The 18,180-nt window shown below is 42.7% G+C and overlaps 1 protein-coding gene across 1 annotated transcript in view; it reads right to left on the reverse strand.

Moving 5' to 3' along the window:
• Positions 1-17,979, reverse strand: part of MYO1D (myosin ID) — a gene marked incomplete at its 5' end in the record, with an annotated part of 107,000 nt that extends 89,021 nt beyond the window's left edge. Inside the window, 5 exons of the mRNA XM_085314795.1 lie at positions 881-934; positions 2,477-2,642; positions 3,386-3,479; positions 4,313-4,521; positions 17,963-17,979. Coding sequence (XP_085170921.1) covers positions 881-934; positions 2,477-2,642; positions 3,386-3,479; positions 4,313-4,521; positions 17,963-17,979 — 540 coding nt within the window. The remainder of the gene's footprint in view (positions 1-880; positions 935-2,476; positions 2,643-3,385; positions 3,480-4,312; positions 4,522-17,962) is intronic.
• Between the last annotated feature and the right edge of the window lie 201 nt (positions 17,980-18,180).

Raw genomic sequence — 18,180 nt, forward strand, 5'->3', positions numbered from 1 at the left:
AAAATCCTGCCTTTTTCATAGGAARTCGTYTATATTAAATAAATTCTGTTCCTTACACATCTGCTTGACATGCAAAACCAAAGAGATGAAATTATYGCTAAAGCAGAATCAGCTATGCTATCTTGAGTCACAAGCATGACTCGCAAGGTACATGGACTGCACCATTGCAAGGCTCTGAACACAGCCTAGAAAAGACAAACCTGAAGCTCTTCATGGACCAGACATGTTTACATTTACAACATGCCACAGATGCATTTTGGCAAGCACACTGACCTTCTCGGCTACACGCCGAGACTTTCCGATGGGGAAATGTTTGTTAGAAAGGTGCTAACATGCTACTACGGTGTACTGAACAAGTAGGAAAAAAAACAAAAAACCTACAGTTTTCTCACCACAAAAGCAAGAATAAAGGTTATACTAATAGGCCAACTGTTTCTCCCAAAGGACACACAAAGGAGGCACCATACAGTATGGAAGACATTAAAAAGAACCCAAAGAAAAAAGAAAGCGAACTTGGTGCCATAAAATTACTTCCATATGGACTAGAGAGGTCTCAAGACAAAAATACAAGGATTAAACTTATTACAAATAAAGCAGTGAGTCGAAGTCCAATATTCTACCGTGTTTGTTTAGTTAGCCTCCTTTTAAGTATACAGATGTGTTAATCCGGGACTAGAAGGCAGCAAACAAAATCTTCCCATGCTCCTCCCCAAAAACAGGCCTCTTCAAATAAGCGAAGAACCAAAATATTGCTCAAAATGCAACAGYGTGGGGAGAATCCTTTGCAAAACGCATGAGAGGGTGAAAGCTTTATGTATTTTGCCTATCATGCCCGGGAAACTCAGAAGCAAGTCATTATTTTCAAGAAGTGAACACCAACCTGATAAAAGGAATGAAAGCTTCGTTCCCCCGGCTGCTGCACAATCACACGAGACTGAGGGGGGGGGAAAACAAAAATACAAGATACGTATTTCTGGATGTGGACAGCCTGCCTCCCAAGCATCTCCCCTTAGAAGCCAATGCAGCAGCTCACTACTGCTGAAATACCACRAACTTAGTATTACCTTACTATTGTCAGTCTGTCTTTTATGAACATTATTAGCTAGGCATGATCATCAAGTTTGAAATCTCAACGCARAAAGACCTGCTTGTGTAACAGCTGCAACCTGCTATTTTTAACCAGAAATCCCACGCGGCCACTGCCAAATTGCTTTCATGCAAGAGTCGAATAAAAAGTCATTTTAGGTTAAGGGTTACTTAATAGCTGGAAAGGAGAAACAGGACCACGCGGCTGCAAACAAATGCTCCACAGGCCATGGTTAGGGCCTTATGGTAACCACCTCTAAAGCACCAGGGCAGGACGACCGACAGCACCCAACCACTGTAAAATTTAACACTCCCTTAATACAAGAGCTCTGCTCCAGAGAGCAAGGGAGAGTTCCGACTATTCCAAATCAGTGTAAGAAAGCACAAGAAAAACAGTTATCTCCAGCAGGCAGTCAARAAGTAGCCTACGCTTATTTTATATTGCGAGTTTTAACTATGGACAGCGACTGCACGTGTGTTCCCGCTCCAGTGCAAAGTCACTGTCTATTGGCCTGTGTTAGTATCAAAATCCTCAAGGCTTTGAAAGTGGAAACAAATTTAACTGGCTGGAACTGAGACTATTAAATAAAGGGTCGTGATTTAAGCCACTGCAGCTGTGGCCCCACTCCTTTTTTCTTTTTTTTTTTCTTTTTTTTTTTTTTTGCATGGAAGCATCACATGTTAAATGTTTTTTTTACAAAACAAAGTGTTTATTCTGAAAATAGACTTCAGGGAAATAATGGGAGAAATAAAAAGAAAAGGAGCAGATGTTGTTAAATACGTAAATTAAAGCCAGACGTCTCTCAAACATGTCATGAGAACTGTTAATAGATCAAGCCCAGTTTCTCTGCGGGGTTTTGCACATTCCCATGTTTTCGGCCACCGCTTAGTGACATGAAAAGAATTATGCTTTGGCCAGCTTGGAATATGCAGAAACAAAGTTATAAGGGATCACGCAAGGCAGTGGCATCATTTCAAAGTAACGCCTCCAAAGCCGACTGTTGCTACTTAGAGACCTAGAAAACTTATTTCATTTACCAGAGAGATCTCAATGCAGGAACTTATACAGAAGGAGTTTTGCTAATGTTAAATTAATCTCAGCTTTCATTCTGGATACAAAGGACACGCACCTATATGAACATAAGCTTTGAGTAACACAGGTCCTTTACATGGTGAGCTCTGAAAGCAGCACCTGCACCTTACCAGCATTTCAGTTCTTTCGCTAATTCTTGCCAAAAATTAAGCTCTAGATTTAAAGCGATTCTGTGYCCACATACATTACAAGTTGACATACTAAGTTTGAAAGGAAAATATTCTAATGGCAAAACATTAACATTTTACAAATGTAACTACACAAAAACCTTTTATTCTACAGCTGAACTTGGCTTACCTTTTCTAGTAAGTAATTATTGATGTGCCCACCTATTGGGTCTCCTTTAAAATCAAAGTTGATATCCATATATTTTCCAAATCTGCTGGAGTTGTCATTACGGTTTGTTTTGGCATTGCCAAAGGCCTCTAACACACAGTTGGATTTCAGCAGTATGTTCTTCACTCTTTAGTGCAGACAAAAGCAAAAGAGAAGAGAAAAGGATGAATCTAGATTTGTGCATTCATGTTTCTAACGGAACTTTTTTTCAGATGCATTTAAAAAAAAAAAAGACGTTAGTATCAGCAGAGATGCCCTTTGATGTGTGTGACATTAGCAATGCCATGGAAAATCAGTTGGGAGCTTTTGGTAATGCTCCCTAGAGCTGAACAAATGTGAACTGAAGACCAGATCTCCCCACTGAAAATACTGTGAGTTTTGAAACCAATTGCTTCAATTCTTTTGCGAATAATCTGCAAGTTTGTTTCAGCCTGGGTATTAAATTTGTTTCAGCAGAAAGCCACGTTCTGTATTTCTAAAACTTTTATGCTAGGACAGGCACATTTTGCAATTCAGGAATATGCAAGCCTGAAAGGTCACGGACTATGCTCCTTTCACTAGTCATACCGTTCTAGCGTAAACACGCTTCAGACAATTTGCCACAGAAAACATGATTTCTGGCCGTTGCTTTTATTTTGAAAGTTTGAAGGCTTGATTTTCTCCTAACCTTTCTACGTGATCTTAGCAATCAAGATTTAGCAATCAGTGTTTCAAAATTTCTGGAGTAGAAGTAGAATCTGAAGAAAATAGTTAAGTGCTTTAAAAATAGCACTTACTGTAAAAGACAATCCGGTACCTTGGGACTGCGCAGTCTACAGAAAGAGATCCAGAAACAAAACAACGTCACTTATTTTGCTGCAAAGCCCTTACCTTTCCACCTCAGCTCTCTGACCAGGGTTGGTAATGGCTGCTATGTACTGCATAATATATTTACTGGCCTCAGTCTTTCCAGCTCCACTTTCACCTAAGAGCAAAAATACAAAGAATAGATCAAAATAAAATCAAAACATAACACTGAACAGTATTCTTAGCTCTACCGTGATTACATTTGGGGGTTCTGTTGTTGTTTTCTAAAGCAACCTTCTTTGTGCGTACTTTGAACATGTTTTAAATCAAGCCAAAACCCTGTTTGGTTGTTACTACTACGTTAACTTAATACCAGCTACGGTGCAAGATTTCACAGGTCTGTGAAAAGCCTAGCAAGCAGAGGATCAAAAGAAATATTGTTAGAGGAAAAAGACTGGCATGCAGAGGCTTGGCTAGCAGCAGTGCTGCAAACTGTAATACAAGAGGCTACTGTTCAGCGCACCATCTCGGGTCTCTTGCTTTTCAGGCTGCTGAAGCACGGGAACATCACAGAAACGAAGTGCCAGGATCCAGATAGCAACTGTTCATGGTATAAGCAGTGCTCCCACTGTTAGAACCATGACAAGCAACCCGTCTGGCCATCAAAACAGAGAACAAAACATCGAGCAGCCGTCCAAAGCACGAGATGAGCAATTCTGCAAAAAAGAGACAGGAACGGATCTTCACACTCACATAGGCAGAGCGAGAAGAGGCCTCGTGTTCAAGCCATCACTTTGCATGCACAGATTAAGCTAATTACTGCTACCCGCTCCTGAATTAGACAAGAAATAATTGCAAAAGTCTCCACACAAGGAATAAAATGCAAATAATCATAAGATGAGCATCGTTTTCTCTTTTACAAAACGTCACCGTTGGCCACATCACTATTCTTCTGCCTAGAATTTCACAAAGATCAAGCGTTCTTCGTGACGGAGAGCTCTTTCGGCTTACCTGATATTACAATGCAGGTGTCTTTCGATCGCCTCTTCATAGCTTTATAAGCAGCATCAGCAATTGCAAAAAGGTGAGGAGGCCTCTCGTACAATTCCCTCCCTTTGTACTGCTCAATCGTGTCGCGCCCGTAGATGTTCAAGTTTTTGTAAGGATTCACAGAAACCACTACTTCCCCAATAAACGTGTAAATCCGTCCTTTTTCAAACCTACCCAGGATGAGAGAGAAGAGAGAAAGAAAACTGGTCAAATGTAGTACTGAAGAATAGGTTTTCCAAGCAAGTTGCCCATTTCATCGTAGCAGCTCTTGAATTCATCATCTTAGTCAAATATTGTAACAAAGCTTGACTAAGGACATTATCGGTGACCAGCACTGTCCTCAGGGCATATTAGCACATTTACAGACGCGATGTGACAAAGAGGAGGAACYAGGGCTAATTTCAAATCTTACCACTGAAAGGAAATTTCTACTGTTATTTCACTTACAGATGCATGACAGATCCAATTACTGAGATTAAAAAACCCACCAATTATATTTCTGAGTATAGCACACTTCTGCCCTGCAAATGCAAGCAAGCGGGCTTTCTGCATCGCTTCAGGTACCCCTTTACAGTAGTAGGCTACCAGAAACAAATTTTTCTAAGATGCCATTTCAAGTTAACATAATTTATTGCTTCGAGAATTAATGAGAGGCAAATATCAGTGATGAGTTTATATAATTCAGGTCATAAAGTGGATTAAAGGCAAGTTCTTTTTCTCACATTCCAGAGCTGTCTGGGATCCAGGCCAGATAAACACAAGTTTTGAAGCCACTAACTTAGAAGGTCTAACGACATTTGCAAGAAAGTAAAGACAAGATACAAGCCAAGAAATAAATTATAGCCTTTCAGCTCTAGGAATTAGCTTCCACTCCATCCTTTTCACTAGGTGGCACTTCAACGTCATCACCGCTGCTAAACCAAACGGGAAAGCTGCTGAAGGACATATGAACGTAACACTAAACCACCCCTTTTCTAAGCCCCACTTGACCATTAGTTTTCATTCTGGAGACATGATAAACAACAATTTGAAGCTGATAAACTAGCTTTTTGTTTAAATTTAAMAGATGTTTCCAAAAAACTTCATATGATAAAGTGTTACCTACTAGAAGAGCACAGAAGGCGTTTCAGGATAAGGATAAGAACTGAAGAACTCACCAGGAGTTGGATTCTTGGAAGGAGAAAGGATGACAACAGATTTAGAGTGCAACATGCAAGCTAGGTAGTTCGGTTATTAAACACCTGTATGCACCCTGTATTTAAAGTTTACAACGTTAGATGGCACCACAGCATCTCTGTACGCTACAGCATGGGCCTGCACAGTCCTTGATGGGCTACAGCATAAATTCCAGCATCATTTTCTCAAAGTTATCACCACCCACACGTGGTGACAGGCACGGCACTTTCTGCTGTTCATCGGAGAATTCGCTGCAGCATCTCGGACGGGTCAGTTTTTTCTCAAATTTTGTAACACCTGCTAAATGTAACCCAGCAACTAACGCTCCACCTTCAGCGGGCTGTTTTCCCCTCTGCAATTCCAGCTGCCTCCAGAMATACTTCATTAAAAAGGCAGGAGAATCGCAAAAGGTCTTTTTGTTCCCATGCGAAGTTCTGACTAGAAGTAGTCCTGATGTGCACATCCCAAAACATGACGGAGCTTAAAACATAGAGATACACTTTTAGGGTTGTAAGCTGTCTGAAAGCCAAATATATGTGTATGTGTGTGTGTGTGTGTGTGTATATATATATATATATATGTATATATAAGTATATATATATATATATATATATATCTTAGAAAACGTAAGAGCATTATAACTAGCAGCACTCACTGAAACTCAGCAGCTCTTGACCGAGCATGTCAACAGAAATGATGGATGACACGTGGGCAACTTGGCAGAAGTTAAACTGCTAAGTAACGGGTACGAAATACAGAATCACAACCTATTTCTTAGAAGGCTTTGCTGGGAAAGGAGGAGGTGGCTGCATGTATATGGGACGCTCGTGCACTCAACCGTCATCGTTTTAATTCTTTTCAAGTACAAAGCAGGCTGCAACCGTGCCGCCGGGAAGGATGCACAACACTCGCTATAYGTGTGGGTGCAAAGAGATTTTCGAGCAGACTGCTGCCGCGTGTGCTTATCCTGCAAGGACAGGAGAGGCTCTCTAGACACAGAGGAAAGGAGTTTGGGGTTTTTTGGGGGACATTTTTGTTTTATATGCCACTTCCCAAGTCGCTGCACAGCAGGCACTTCGCTACCGCAGACGGTCCTATTCAATGCCAAAAAGATGGATACATTAGCATTGGAAGGAGGTTTGAAACCCCACCGGACCGCCAGGTGACGAGCCGCAGGCTGCTTCTCGTTGCTGCCAAGAAGAAAATAAAAAAGCACGTTCCTCCCGAAGCGTCGCGCCAAGTCACCAGCACGGGACCCAGGACTTTGACCTCTTCCTTAAGCAATGAATTATGTAAACTGGCAGTAGCAGAGCCCAGTTTAAGTTTCCTCCCTCGASAGTTCTCCGTCCCCGTCTCCTCCGTAAGCACAGTCTACAGATTTGCTGCCTCGGTGCGTCTGCCGGCTGCAAAAGCGCGCCCAAAATAAATCCGCGAGACCCCTGCCGACACCGAGCGAATCCACTTCGGAAGCGCTAAGGTTGCGATGCCTTGACGCACACGGCAATTTGGCACGTTTTCTGCTCGTTTCCCGGGCAGTTCCCAGCTTAGATGACACAGACCTTGCATTCAGCCTCCAAGTCAGGTTTCAAAACGTTTTACCAGACTCGGATGAATTGCATCTTAAATTTCTATAGAAAAACTGCAGGTAGAGGAGGCGAAGGAGAAGGATCCTTCTCTGGGTTTGACAAACGGACCCCTTGCTCCAAGCCTTGCTTTAAGGGTACGGAGCTCCTGAGCAGCAGACGTTCCTGCCATGGCTCTGGGTATTTTTTTTTTTTCCATTTCTTAGCACTGGTGTTAAAATCGCAGCRTGCCGCTTGGACTTTCCTAAAATGAGCTTTCGCTCCGCAGCCCTCGCGGCTGATAAAGCCTCTTTTCATCGCACGGGGCAGTTCAGTGCGACGGCAGGCCAAAACCAGCAGCGGCTGTTTTCCTAGCTGCATTGCTTCGGTGCGAGACTCTCGGTTTTCCATGCCCAAGACGAGCTCGTGAAAGCTGAAGAAAACAGCCAAYGCCTGCAGCCCGAGCTGGGAGGTGTATACGTTATATCAAATTTGCTATCCCTCCGCAAGGCATGGTCACAAAACCGGACAACCAAGGCAGCTGGCACTCACCTGAGAGGCTCTTAAATCAGGGCACGCACTCAACCAGGAGAAAGCACATCAACGTAGAGAAGAAATCAGTGCAGTACCATGCACATACCACCCAGAAGTGCGTTTTCCACTATTAAAAGCAATTTATAGCWCAGTTGTTAAGAGGAACACGTGCCCATACCGCTCACAGCCGAACCCCAGCTGTACGCAACACGAGAGTCACAGCACATCRCGCTGCAACTTTGAGGAGGAAAGGATTTTCCCCCAAGTGATTCTATTTCTTCCAGTAATTTCTGCATTGCTATCTTCAGAATTTTCTTTTAAGTAAGACTGMTGTGCATTAAATTACAAGTCAAATATCTGCTCCTCCAGAAACAGTGGCGTATCGTGCGTTCACATATCTAATCACCGTTGGAAAATACACCACCGAAACCAGGAAGCTGAAGTTCTTCGCTACGGACTCGCCACCAGAGAGCACTCACATTTAGGACTTCTCCCACCTGACAAACAGTCCAGTCAAAAATAAAACTGTTCTTACCGAGGAAATGATGCAACTTCAAATGCACTCAGTACAAATAAAGAAAAGAGTTAGTTGGCAAGAGTTGGAAGCCAAACTCCAAAACAACATCTGCAGAATACAGACCGTTCAACGAAGGCACCCCACCAGGCAGTCGCCCCTCCAAACGCTGCAATCCAAATTATAAAGGGAATTTACAGTTAATCACTTCAATGATAATTCCCCCGCACTGGAAGATAACCAGAAACTTGCTGGGATCGCAGACCACAAGCATCATTCTGCAGGCTTATTCTTATGTCTGGAATTCAACATATTTTCTGAGATAACCTGTGCCAGCTACCACAAAGATCAGTCTGCAGCGCGATCTCCGGCTCAGCTTCCCTAGGGTGTGAAGTTGCTCCTTAGAAATGCATTTTGCCTGTCTTTCTCTCCAGCTGTCTAATATTTGGGAAGCAGCACAACCGCTGGAAAAATCAGGTCAAGCCACGAGCCATCGCACTGAAGTTACCTTAAGAGAGCTTAAAGCGCAGGTATCACCATTAAGGATCACTCTGTTCAGGGCAAAGAGCTTCTCTCCTCTGGGACTCGTTTCCTGCCACAGATCAAAGATATACATAATCTTGTGCTTTACACATATACAGACACACTAAAGCTTCTCCTACTTTAACTGGGCTGGTGCTCAGTAAACCTGCTCTGGTCTCACCTCTTCCTCCTCCGTCAATATACACCAATGCTCCAGAAACGGAGCAGCTGTCTTCACTGCAAGAAGTCACAACAGGGCCATCAGCTAAAAAGATTTACTTTCAGTTCAAGTGGCTTAAACTAAAGGAAGGTAACAAAAAAGAAAAAAATAAAAAGCAAAAGAGAATAATTTGGAATAGATACAGACGCATCAGCCTGCGCAAGACTCTCAAGAGCAAACCTAGCATCGCTTACAACGAAAAGGGTAAGCTGTTGGATTCAAATTTTTATCCATTTCAACTGCAACTCCAAACTGCAAAGTAAACACAAACATTTAGCGTAGAAAGAGTAGCACTCTACTCTTTCTTCTTTACTCACGTGTGCACGGGATGAAGAGCGATCTTGTAGCTGCATACCACTTCGGCATGCAGAAGAAAAGGGGCAATTCCTTTTTCTGCTACGAACTTCCTGGGCGACTTGGATTACCCTCCCACAAAGGGGCACACAGTACTCAACTATTTCTTACCACTAAATACACGCATTAAAATTCCATTACTGCAGGTTTCGACGCTATTTTCATTGCAAACAGGCGTTAAGATTTTAACTAGAATTCATGTTAATGAAGAGGGCAAGAACGGGCTTTTAGGATGTTTTCATTAAAGAAAACTTAAGCAGACTCCTGGCAGTGAAATAGTATTTACACAGTTTAAAATGTTAGACTGCATAGTTTGCTGTATTGGCACAAAGGAATAACTATTCTTCTCCTGCTTAGGGAAGTAAGATGACTTTGCTTAGACACGTTTTACCCGGTGTTCCTCTAAAGAACACACCAGACAATTGTGCCTTTTATACGTGATACCAGGTCTCTCTCTTAAGCATTCAGTGTTACTTAAAGAACTTATTTCAGGGCATTCTTGAAATAAATTCAGCTGTCGAGCAGGAAAGAATTACTTTCAAGTCCTTCAGTAAATTGTTCATGAACTGTATTACAGCAAACCATCCTCATCAGAAGAGAATTCGGACAAACAGGATTCGGGCTGGCAGAAGCAGAGCTAAAATATTCTTACTGCAGTTGAAAAAGCAAACCAAAAAAAAAAAAAAAATCTGTCTAGTCAATATTACCTCCTTGTTCTAGGAAAGCAATCCAGGCCTGTCGCGACTCTGAATCTGCGTGCCTACAATGCTTTAATCCATCCTATTAGCCAAAAAAAGGGCGAYTCAAGTTCATTTAATGTGCAGGTGAAACAAATTTTTGCTTGCAGTTGTCTCGCATGGTTTCAGTGCTCAGATGTTGCCAACTTAACAAAATAGGAAATGCCATTCACCGTGCGTTCGGCACCACTCCTTTCCTGTCCGGGAGGGAACAGAAAGGGCAGGGTGAGCAAGACTTCGTTCATCTGCAATTTTCAGTCAGCTTCGGAAAGAAGGTTAAAGACTCCTTTGTCATGACATAGGGTGTTTTTTTTTCCAAAGAAAACAGTAAACTAGGAATGACTGGTGCCACATCTTCCTCACCCAACAAGGAGTTAGGCAAGCTCTTGACTGTAATTTGACAAGGCTGATGCAGCTCCACCACAGTTGACCCTTAGCTCATCTCTGTCAACCCAGTAGGTGAGGTCAGGGGAAAGGAAAATGGAAGATGGATGCTAAGCTAGCTCTAACGAACGCTGAATAAAGGCTGAAATAGTGAAATGCAGCTGGCTAGCTAGAAACTGGAATGATATTAAAATCCCTTTCCTTAAATATCGAGTTAAAGTACTAACCTTGCACTGAAAAAATGCCAAACCACTAAACATAGGAGTYGCTGAATACTTTCATTTCTATTTGCGTCACAGGACAGAATGAACCATCTCTCTCTTCTATAGTTAGAGAAATATTACATATTCTTCTTGCATATCAAGAAACATTGCAGAAGACACAAGTAGACTTAAAGTAGATAATGTGAAAAAAAGAAGAGATTCTTTGGAAAGCTTTCAGGGATAACGTAATGCCTTGTGTTTTCTTCTTTAGTCCACATATGAGGAAAGTTCCTACTAAGCACAGACACTTGTGCTTAATAAGCAGYTTGCTCCTTATTTCTCTGCATAGAACAGTAAAACACACATCCACCTTTGATGTGAAAAGTCCAGTTGGACCACTCTAAAAACCATAATGTGATATTCACATTACCCTGCTTTGAGCAGGACATTGCACTTGATGATCTYCTGAAGTCTCTTCCAACTTAAATTATCTATCCTCTCATCCTATACCTAACCAGGCAAGAGGGAAAACAGGCTTCGGATGGCAACCAACTGAAGAATGCCATCTACCCTAAATCTCTTTTTAATCTGTCAAATAAAAACACAAAATCTTTAAACAGATAGCAAAAAAGAAGAACAAAGCTCAAAAGTCAGGTAGGATCTTTTATTTGCACGTCAGGTGTGATGTCAGCTGGAGCACAGAGCTCACCTTATAAGAGAGCGAGACTAAATGCCGGAGACTCGTAAGACTATTGAGGAAGAAGAAAGGTAGAAACAAGCATTGTAAAAACATCAGTAGATAATCTTGCTAAGCAGCTAGAAGAACTACTCAAACAAAAAGACTATACAGGCCCATATGAAAAATGGGAATGGATTTAATCTGGCCAATTTAGGCTTCAAATTAAGAGAGTTCACTGCCAAGGGAGCAAAGTCCTGAAACAGTGTTTCAATAGAGGGAGCAAGGACTAGTGAGCCTTGCTGGATATTGCAGGACTTATTTAACTGATATGTTTAGAAGATTTGGCTTCCTGCACGGTCTTAGCGACAGATTTCAGAAGTATCTGAAGGGAGTCAAGGGGATAGGGCTAAACCCTTTTCAGTTGTCCCATGCGACAGGACAAGAGGCAAYGGGCAAAAACTGAACCTCAGGAAGTTCTGCCTGAACGTGAGGGGGAATTTCTTCACTGTGAGCGTGAGAGAGCACTGGAACAGGTTGCCCAGAGAGGTAGTGGAGTCTCCTTCTCCGGAGATACTCAAAACTTGCCAGGACACGATCCTGTCTAACATGCTCTAGGTGACCCTGCTTGAGCAGGGAGGTTGGACTAGATGATCTCCAGACCTTACCCATTCTGTAATTTCACAATCCGGTATGTTCCTTCCAGTCTGGTACCTTAAAAAAGATGCCTTCCGTTCATTCATCTCCTTCTCTTTCCAAACAGTTTGTCCATTGTTTTACTGTAACCTTCAATCTCACAGTTCCCAAAACCTTAAATCTGTGGAATTCAGCTTTGTTCACAAGATTACACACCACTATGTTGATGATATGCTTCCTTCAAATACAGCAGTGGACAAAACTGCAGCAYAAAACGTGAAAACCAGACTAATGACTCGTGGCTGGATAGATTTACATCATGCAGAAGATACAGGCGTGATTTCTACTCTATGCATCGCTGGTGCATGAATTCTGCAATGGTAGGACACTGAAGAGTGTCCGGGCAAGGACTAGCTTTCATTTCTGAACAACAATCATTCTTCCAAGCGATGCTGCAGGAGCTGCAACCCAACAGAAACATCAAGAAACGTTCAGGAAAAAAACTAAGTGACTGATATTCCTCTTACCTCCTCCTAACTTCTCCAGTAACTTCAGGGAACAAAARCATTTACTTCACTGCTGATGACCATGGTAGCAGTGTAGCTGTACAAAGAAACATAACCTGGAGACCCACCAGCTACTGTATTGATTTGACTTTCCACCCCAGTAATACTTTCTAAGTCATCTCTTTTTTTTAATGTTTACAATTTAGTATGTCACCTTCCCAATTTTCTGCATACACTGCACAATAGAACTAATTATTTATGTCTGAACACAACTCTGTTTATTCTGCAACCCTAAGTGCCAAGGTACAATCACAATATTTCACAAATTTTCTTTGTAGATGCTTGGAGACTCCTTTTACAGTCAGCTGACCACGAGTTACTGATGCTCAGATGCTTCATTGTTCGGTTATAAAGAAAATACTCTGCGTTTGTTAAACTCGCACCCAGTGCCGATCTGCGGACGCTGCTGGAGCCTCCTGAATACAGCATTGTTTTGATGCAGGGCTCAAAACACCCAAGAATCATCTTGCAGCAGCAAGATACAGTACACAGTCTGCAAGCACTCCAAAATGCCAGCTTACTTCTTTGGTAACATTACAAAATAAAATTAGATGCATCACTTACACTAACACAGGCTACACAAATGGTAATGCAAAAATACGACCTACATTTCCGCATATTTAAGGCTACCATCTATGTCAGCTCACCTAGAAAAAGTCTTTGAGCATGCAGTCCTCTAACACTATTTGGTTTTTGGTTATGAGACTAGGCAGGCTTCTTTAAGCATTTATGTATTTTACAGCATAATGTGACTTAACGCAGGTCTTGTGGTTTGGCTCCTAAACCTTCCTAGCAGCACATCAGATTACCAGCTAAGGGCTCCAGTAAACAGCCTGCTGAGCCGCACTGAAGCGGATGAAGATATTCCACCTACAGCTGCCTGTCCAGCTCCTCTGGCAAAGATTCCCTCCTGCCACGTCTGCTGGAAGGACAAGAACGGACAGCGTGGGCTCAACCACCCCGAGTTCATAGTCCGTCACACCAGCCCATATCAACAACATGGTGATTTTGCAGTTAAAAAAAAAAAAGAAAAAGCAAACTGGGAATTAAAGCAACCAAAGCAGGGCAGGCTCCAGAAGCAGCTGCTTTCCAAAGAGACGAGGGAAACCGCTAAAAAGGCAGCAGCATCCTAAGCTGCCTTCACTGCTGCTTGTTCAGTGAAGAGCAAGTCGGAATTCATTTTAAAAAGGCAACGGCGAGRAAAGGAGAACGATCGGAAGCGTCTGCTTTAAGCAAACCTACAGATTATCATGGACGCTGTTTCCCGGGGGACAGACACCACCAGCTTCAGCCACTGCCTTGGATAAAGAGCTGTAAGGGGAAAGCTCAGCTCCCAGATCCCAAAGGAAATACCTTTCACCGGGCATATGCCCGCTGACTATTCGGACCCTTCCCTTTATGCTTTTCCCACGGCAAAGTCCCATTTTTTGTTTGTAGATCTGGCATAGGTTTGTTATGATTTTTGTTTATTTTCCGCTTTGTTTTGAAAAAGCTTCACGTTACTTAACGGCAATGTGAACCAGAGCTGCGATTTAATCCTTTCTTTGCCATTTCTCTCCCTCTCTGCATTAGGAAAAAAATGAGCAGCAGCTGTCCTGGAACACAAATCCTCAAAGACTATAGAAATGAAATTAAGTATGGGTATCAGTGCTGAAGAGGCCTAGAAAACATACGCGTCAAGATTTGTTCTTCCTGTTAAAGAGCAAGTAACATTTTACAGTCAAAATAGAAGAGAAGGAACCAATACAGGGAATGCTTCAAATACCCGTGGATATGCAGAAGTGCAAGGTAGGAGAGGCAGGATAAGTACATGAATTTGCACAACACAGTCTAGAGTACTTCAAAAAAAAAAAAAAAAAAAAAAAAAAAAAAAAAAAAAAAAAAACACTCCGTATCTGACAAGTAGGAGTTATTTGTGTATTCATCATTTGGACCCAAAGGAGCGCACCTCTAAATGCCAACTGCATTGACTTTTTAAGCAATTCGATTTCAAAGCAAAATGGAAAAGGACTTAAATAGTTTGCATTCTAAAACAGATTAAACAAGCAAGATGTTGCTTGTCTAATAGTTTAAATTCCCAGCAGAGGTATTACAGGACTATTTAGTTCCCTTGTTTCACTACTTCGGATTTGATTTTTTTTTTGTTGTTGAGATAGCTCCCACTGAGGAGGTGAARGAGAATTCAAAGCTCTCACAGCAGCACTAGTGTTGTGAGACAACCCAAACACCRCACAACTGTTAAGCAAATATCCTTGAAATAGCTACAACTCATCTTCCACGAGTCAAGACGACTTCAGCCGCACTATCGCGGTTTTTAGTTCCAGGATGCTGGAACTCGGAGCCCTGTGAAGCGACATGGGGGAAGATTTTTAAGAACACATATAAGCCCAAGGATTCAGCCAGGTTCCTACTTCTGTAAAGCGTACCATGCTGTATAACGAGCACTAGTTATCAGCAGTCATCAAAAGCCAGAGTAACTCTTCCTCGTTTATCAAAAAGAGTTGAGTAACAAAGTTTTCAGCAACTGATTTAATTTTAGGACTATTTTACTCTTGAGTAGTGCACCAGTGCAAGCTCTCGGCTTTGGCAGCTCTATTTGCACACTCAAAACCAGCAGTACGGAGAAATGTTACGGAGCTGCTTATTTCCAGGATTATGACATGCATTTTCAACACGTACAGCAAGGCAGCTGGCCTTGCTTTAAGCAGGGGCTGAAACCACCTCCACAGGCCCCTTCTAACCCAAAYCGCACCATGCCTGTGACATCCATATGGCAGCTTTGAGTAACAGCGGAAAATAACTTCATTATTTACAATTATGCCACAGGTTTTCAAATGAAGYTTACTATCAGCCTTATTCAAACGAATCCTTTCAGAAATCAGTTTAATCAACGGTTTAGAGCTACGATATCTCCTCCTCCAAATGCAGTGATGTTCTCATTTCCTTTCCTGAGCGATCAGCTGTGAAGCCTTTACTGAACAGCAAGGTACTGCAATAAAACACAAAGAAACATTAAAGCAAGAGGCTCTTACTCCTCTGGCAGGAGGCAATAACAAATGAGAGAAAGGGATCAATGGCCAGTTTTTCCCAGGATTTCTTAAAAGGAAAATAAAATGCAGAGAGATCTCAAAATACTTGAGTTATTTGGAAAGCACTGGAAATCCATGTTGTCTACTGCACGTGTGGACATGCACACACGTATATACACACTGAATACAGTATTTCCATGCATAAAGAAAAATCCTTTTAGATACAAGGAAAAACTAACCGTTGAAGTTTATAGCTACACCAGGTTTGTCCTAGCAAATACCGCACACGCTGTTCTGGTCTGCTTCTAACTGAGCCTGGGTAATAAAAATGATCACTTACGCAATCATGTAAGAAAATGCTTCTACTGCTTTTGGATACAACGAAACGGCTTGATGGACTTGCAGATAAGGACGGGGTTCAAGTACTTCATTCACAGCACTTTCATGCAGTGCCAGCAAAATTACTACAAATCCTGGTTTTGTCAAAAGGAGAGCGGCACGTATTTATGAAATGACTCTTTTCCTCCTAAACAGATTTAAGAGGGACTTACAGGAAAAGAAATAAAGCTTAGTTATTTCCTGTTCGCATCTTTGTCCTTTGAGAAAGAGAGCAAAGGAGTTTGACACTTCTTATCTATCCTTATCTTGAGCAGYCATTCTTTGTCCTTTCAGCTGGAGTGCAGACTGTCATCACCACTTAAGGAAATATTCCTACTTATAGAAAATGTAAAGTTTTGGTAAGTTATTGCTACAGTGCACAGGTCACTAAATACAGATAAGCAAATGCCAAGAAATAAGAACAGTCATTGATATCTTATCTCCGGTTCTCTCAAAGTCCCATGCTACAGTGGATAAAAAACAGATTATTATTTCTACTGCTTTAGTTTCTTGTTAGCAAGCTTCATCTTTTGAAGCTCCTTGCTTGCACAGTGAATTTCGTCTCAGTACTAAAGGAGTTACAGTTCAACAGCTCTGAGTACTCATCCCATTAAGGAAAGAGCAGTCAGGTTGAGAAGACTGATGGACTTTGAAGTGACCATCTCTGTCCCTACCGATATCCTAGGGTCCTTGCAACGGAGGGTCATTTGGCAAAAATGCCAAWGGCTCTAGGAAACAGGCCACACTCCAGAGGCAGGCAAAAACCAAACCTCCCTTCCCTCGTCCAAATGCATTGATGTAAGCTCAAGCAAGATGGACCAGAGATCGAAGAGAGTTTAACGCCACTTGAAGGAGCAGTTCACCCTAAAAATATTACGTCTGGGCTCATTTGATTCTTCAGAAGAGAACAATAAATACCCACAGCTGCCAAAGCAGTGTGCCAGGATGAACGATTCCTGCATGGCCTCTGCAAACAATAACGGGAAGCCCTAAAACACAGGATCAATATATTAAAACCRGTGAACAGCTGACAATGACAACTCATGGTTTCCCTTCTACCACCTGGTGCTGCTTTACCAGCATCACTCCTTAAATTCTTTTTCTTTCCCTCTTCCCTTTTATTTAGGGGATGGAGGGGAGAGAAGGGAGGAATGGATGGAGGAGAGAGAAATAATGGAGAAATGGTCCATCAGCTCAGGTTTTGAATTKTGCTTTTATTGTTAGCTTAAGCAACCCAAACTTTATTTACTGTCCTTTCACAAACTGTGGTGACCCAGACCTCTTCTGCAGTAGCACTGCCTCCAAATTCATACCATCACTGATGCTAGGAAGCTTCTTTTGGTGACTTTATGACACTTGTATCATCTTTGCGATCCGCTCCGGGGAGATGCTTGTCCCACAGGCCAGCCGATGCAAAACAGCTCATGAACACAACACCCTCGCTGGCTCCTTGTAAAGCAGATATAGCCCTCGCCCAGAGCTCAGCACCAATCCCAGCAGCAGGATCTTTCTCAAAAGGTCTTTGCTCATACATATTCATAGCGCTCTCTAACAGATCACATACCCCGCACAAAATACAAGCCTGCTTCACACATACCATGCAACCATGGCAGCTCCCACAGCGCCCCTTAATGCAGGCATCAATTCTTTTAATTTCTGAGCAGCCCTGCTCAGAGCCAAACTCCRGCCCTCAAAGCCAGCCTGCCATACCCCTGCAAAGAGCAGAGAGTTGCTTGCATTTCCAACCTGCCAGCCCTGCATTCGGGATAACCAGCATGCTGCCATGAAGCTTCACCTAGACAGTCAGACGAATTAATTCCACCAACTGCATTGACCAGGTTTCCACTGACGATAAAGACAACCTAACATCACCAGCTCATGTACAGTATGGTTGTAGGGGTGGAGATCCASCTCCCACTGTGAGCACCTCCTTCCCTGGAGTCCATCTCCTGGAGCATGGCGGCCAAACACAAAAGCCACCTCAGCTCCGCAGCGTTTATTAACTGGAGCTCTGCGCTGCGAGAACACAGCGATACCCTTCCCAGCCTGGAAGCGGCACAGCCGTGTCCTCCCGGCGCCACGTCCTCCCAGCGCCACGTCCTCCCAGCGCCACGCCTCACCTACTGCTGGAACGCGGCCGCTTCCCAGCGGAGCTCCCGTACGGCTCAACGGCACGGTTAATCTACAACCACATCATCCGCTGCTGGGCAACTGCGGATTAAACCTACAGTAAAAACAAATGATATTACTAGAACTAAGCAGACATTAGCTTAAAAACAAGAGAGTCACATAGCAGGAAGARTCTCCCATCGCTCTCCCTAGGTAGGGAAAGGTGATT

The sequence above is a fragment of the Rhea americana genome, unplaced genomic scaffold (genome assembly GCF_003343005.1).
Source record: "Rhea americana isolate MKP2758 unplaced genomic scaffold, rheAme1 scaffold_411, whole genome shotgun sequence".
Lineage (NCBI taxonomy): Eukaryota > Metazoa > Chordata > Aves > Rheiformes > Rheidae > Rhea > Rhea americana.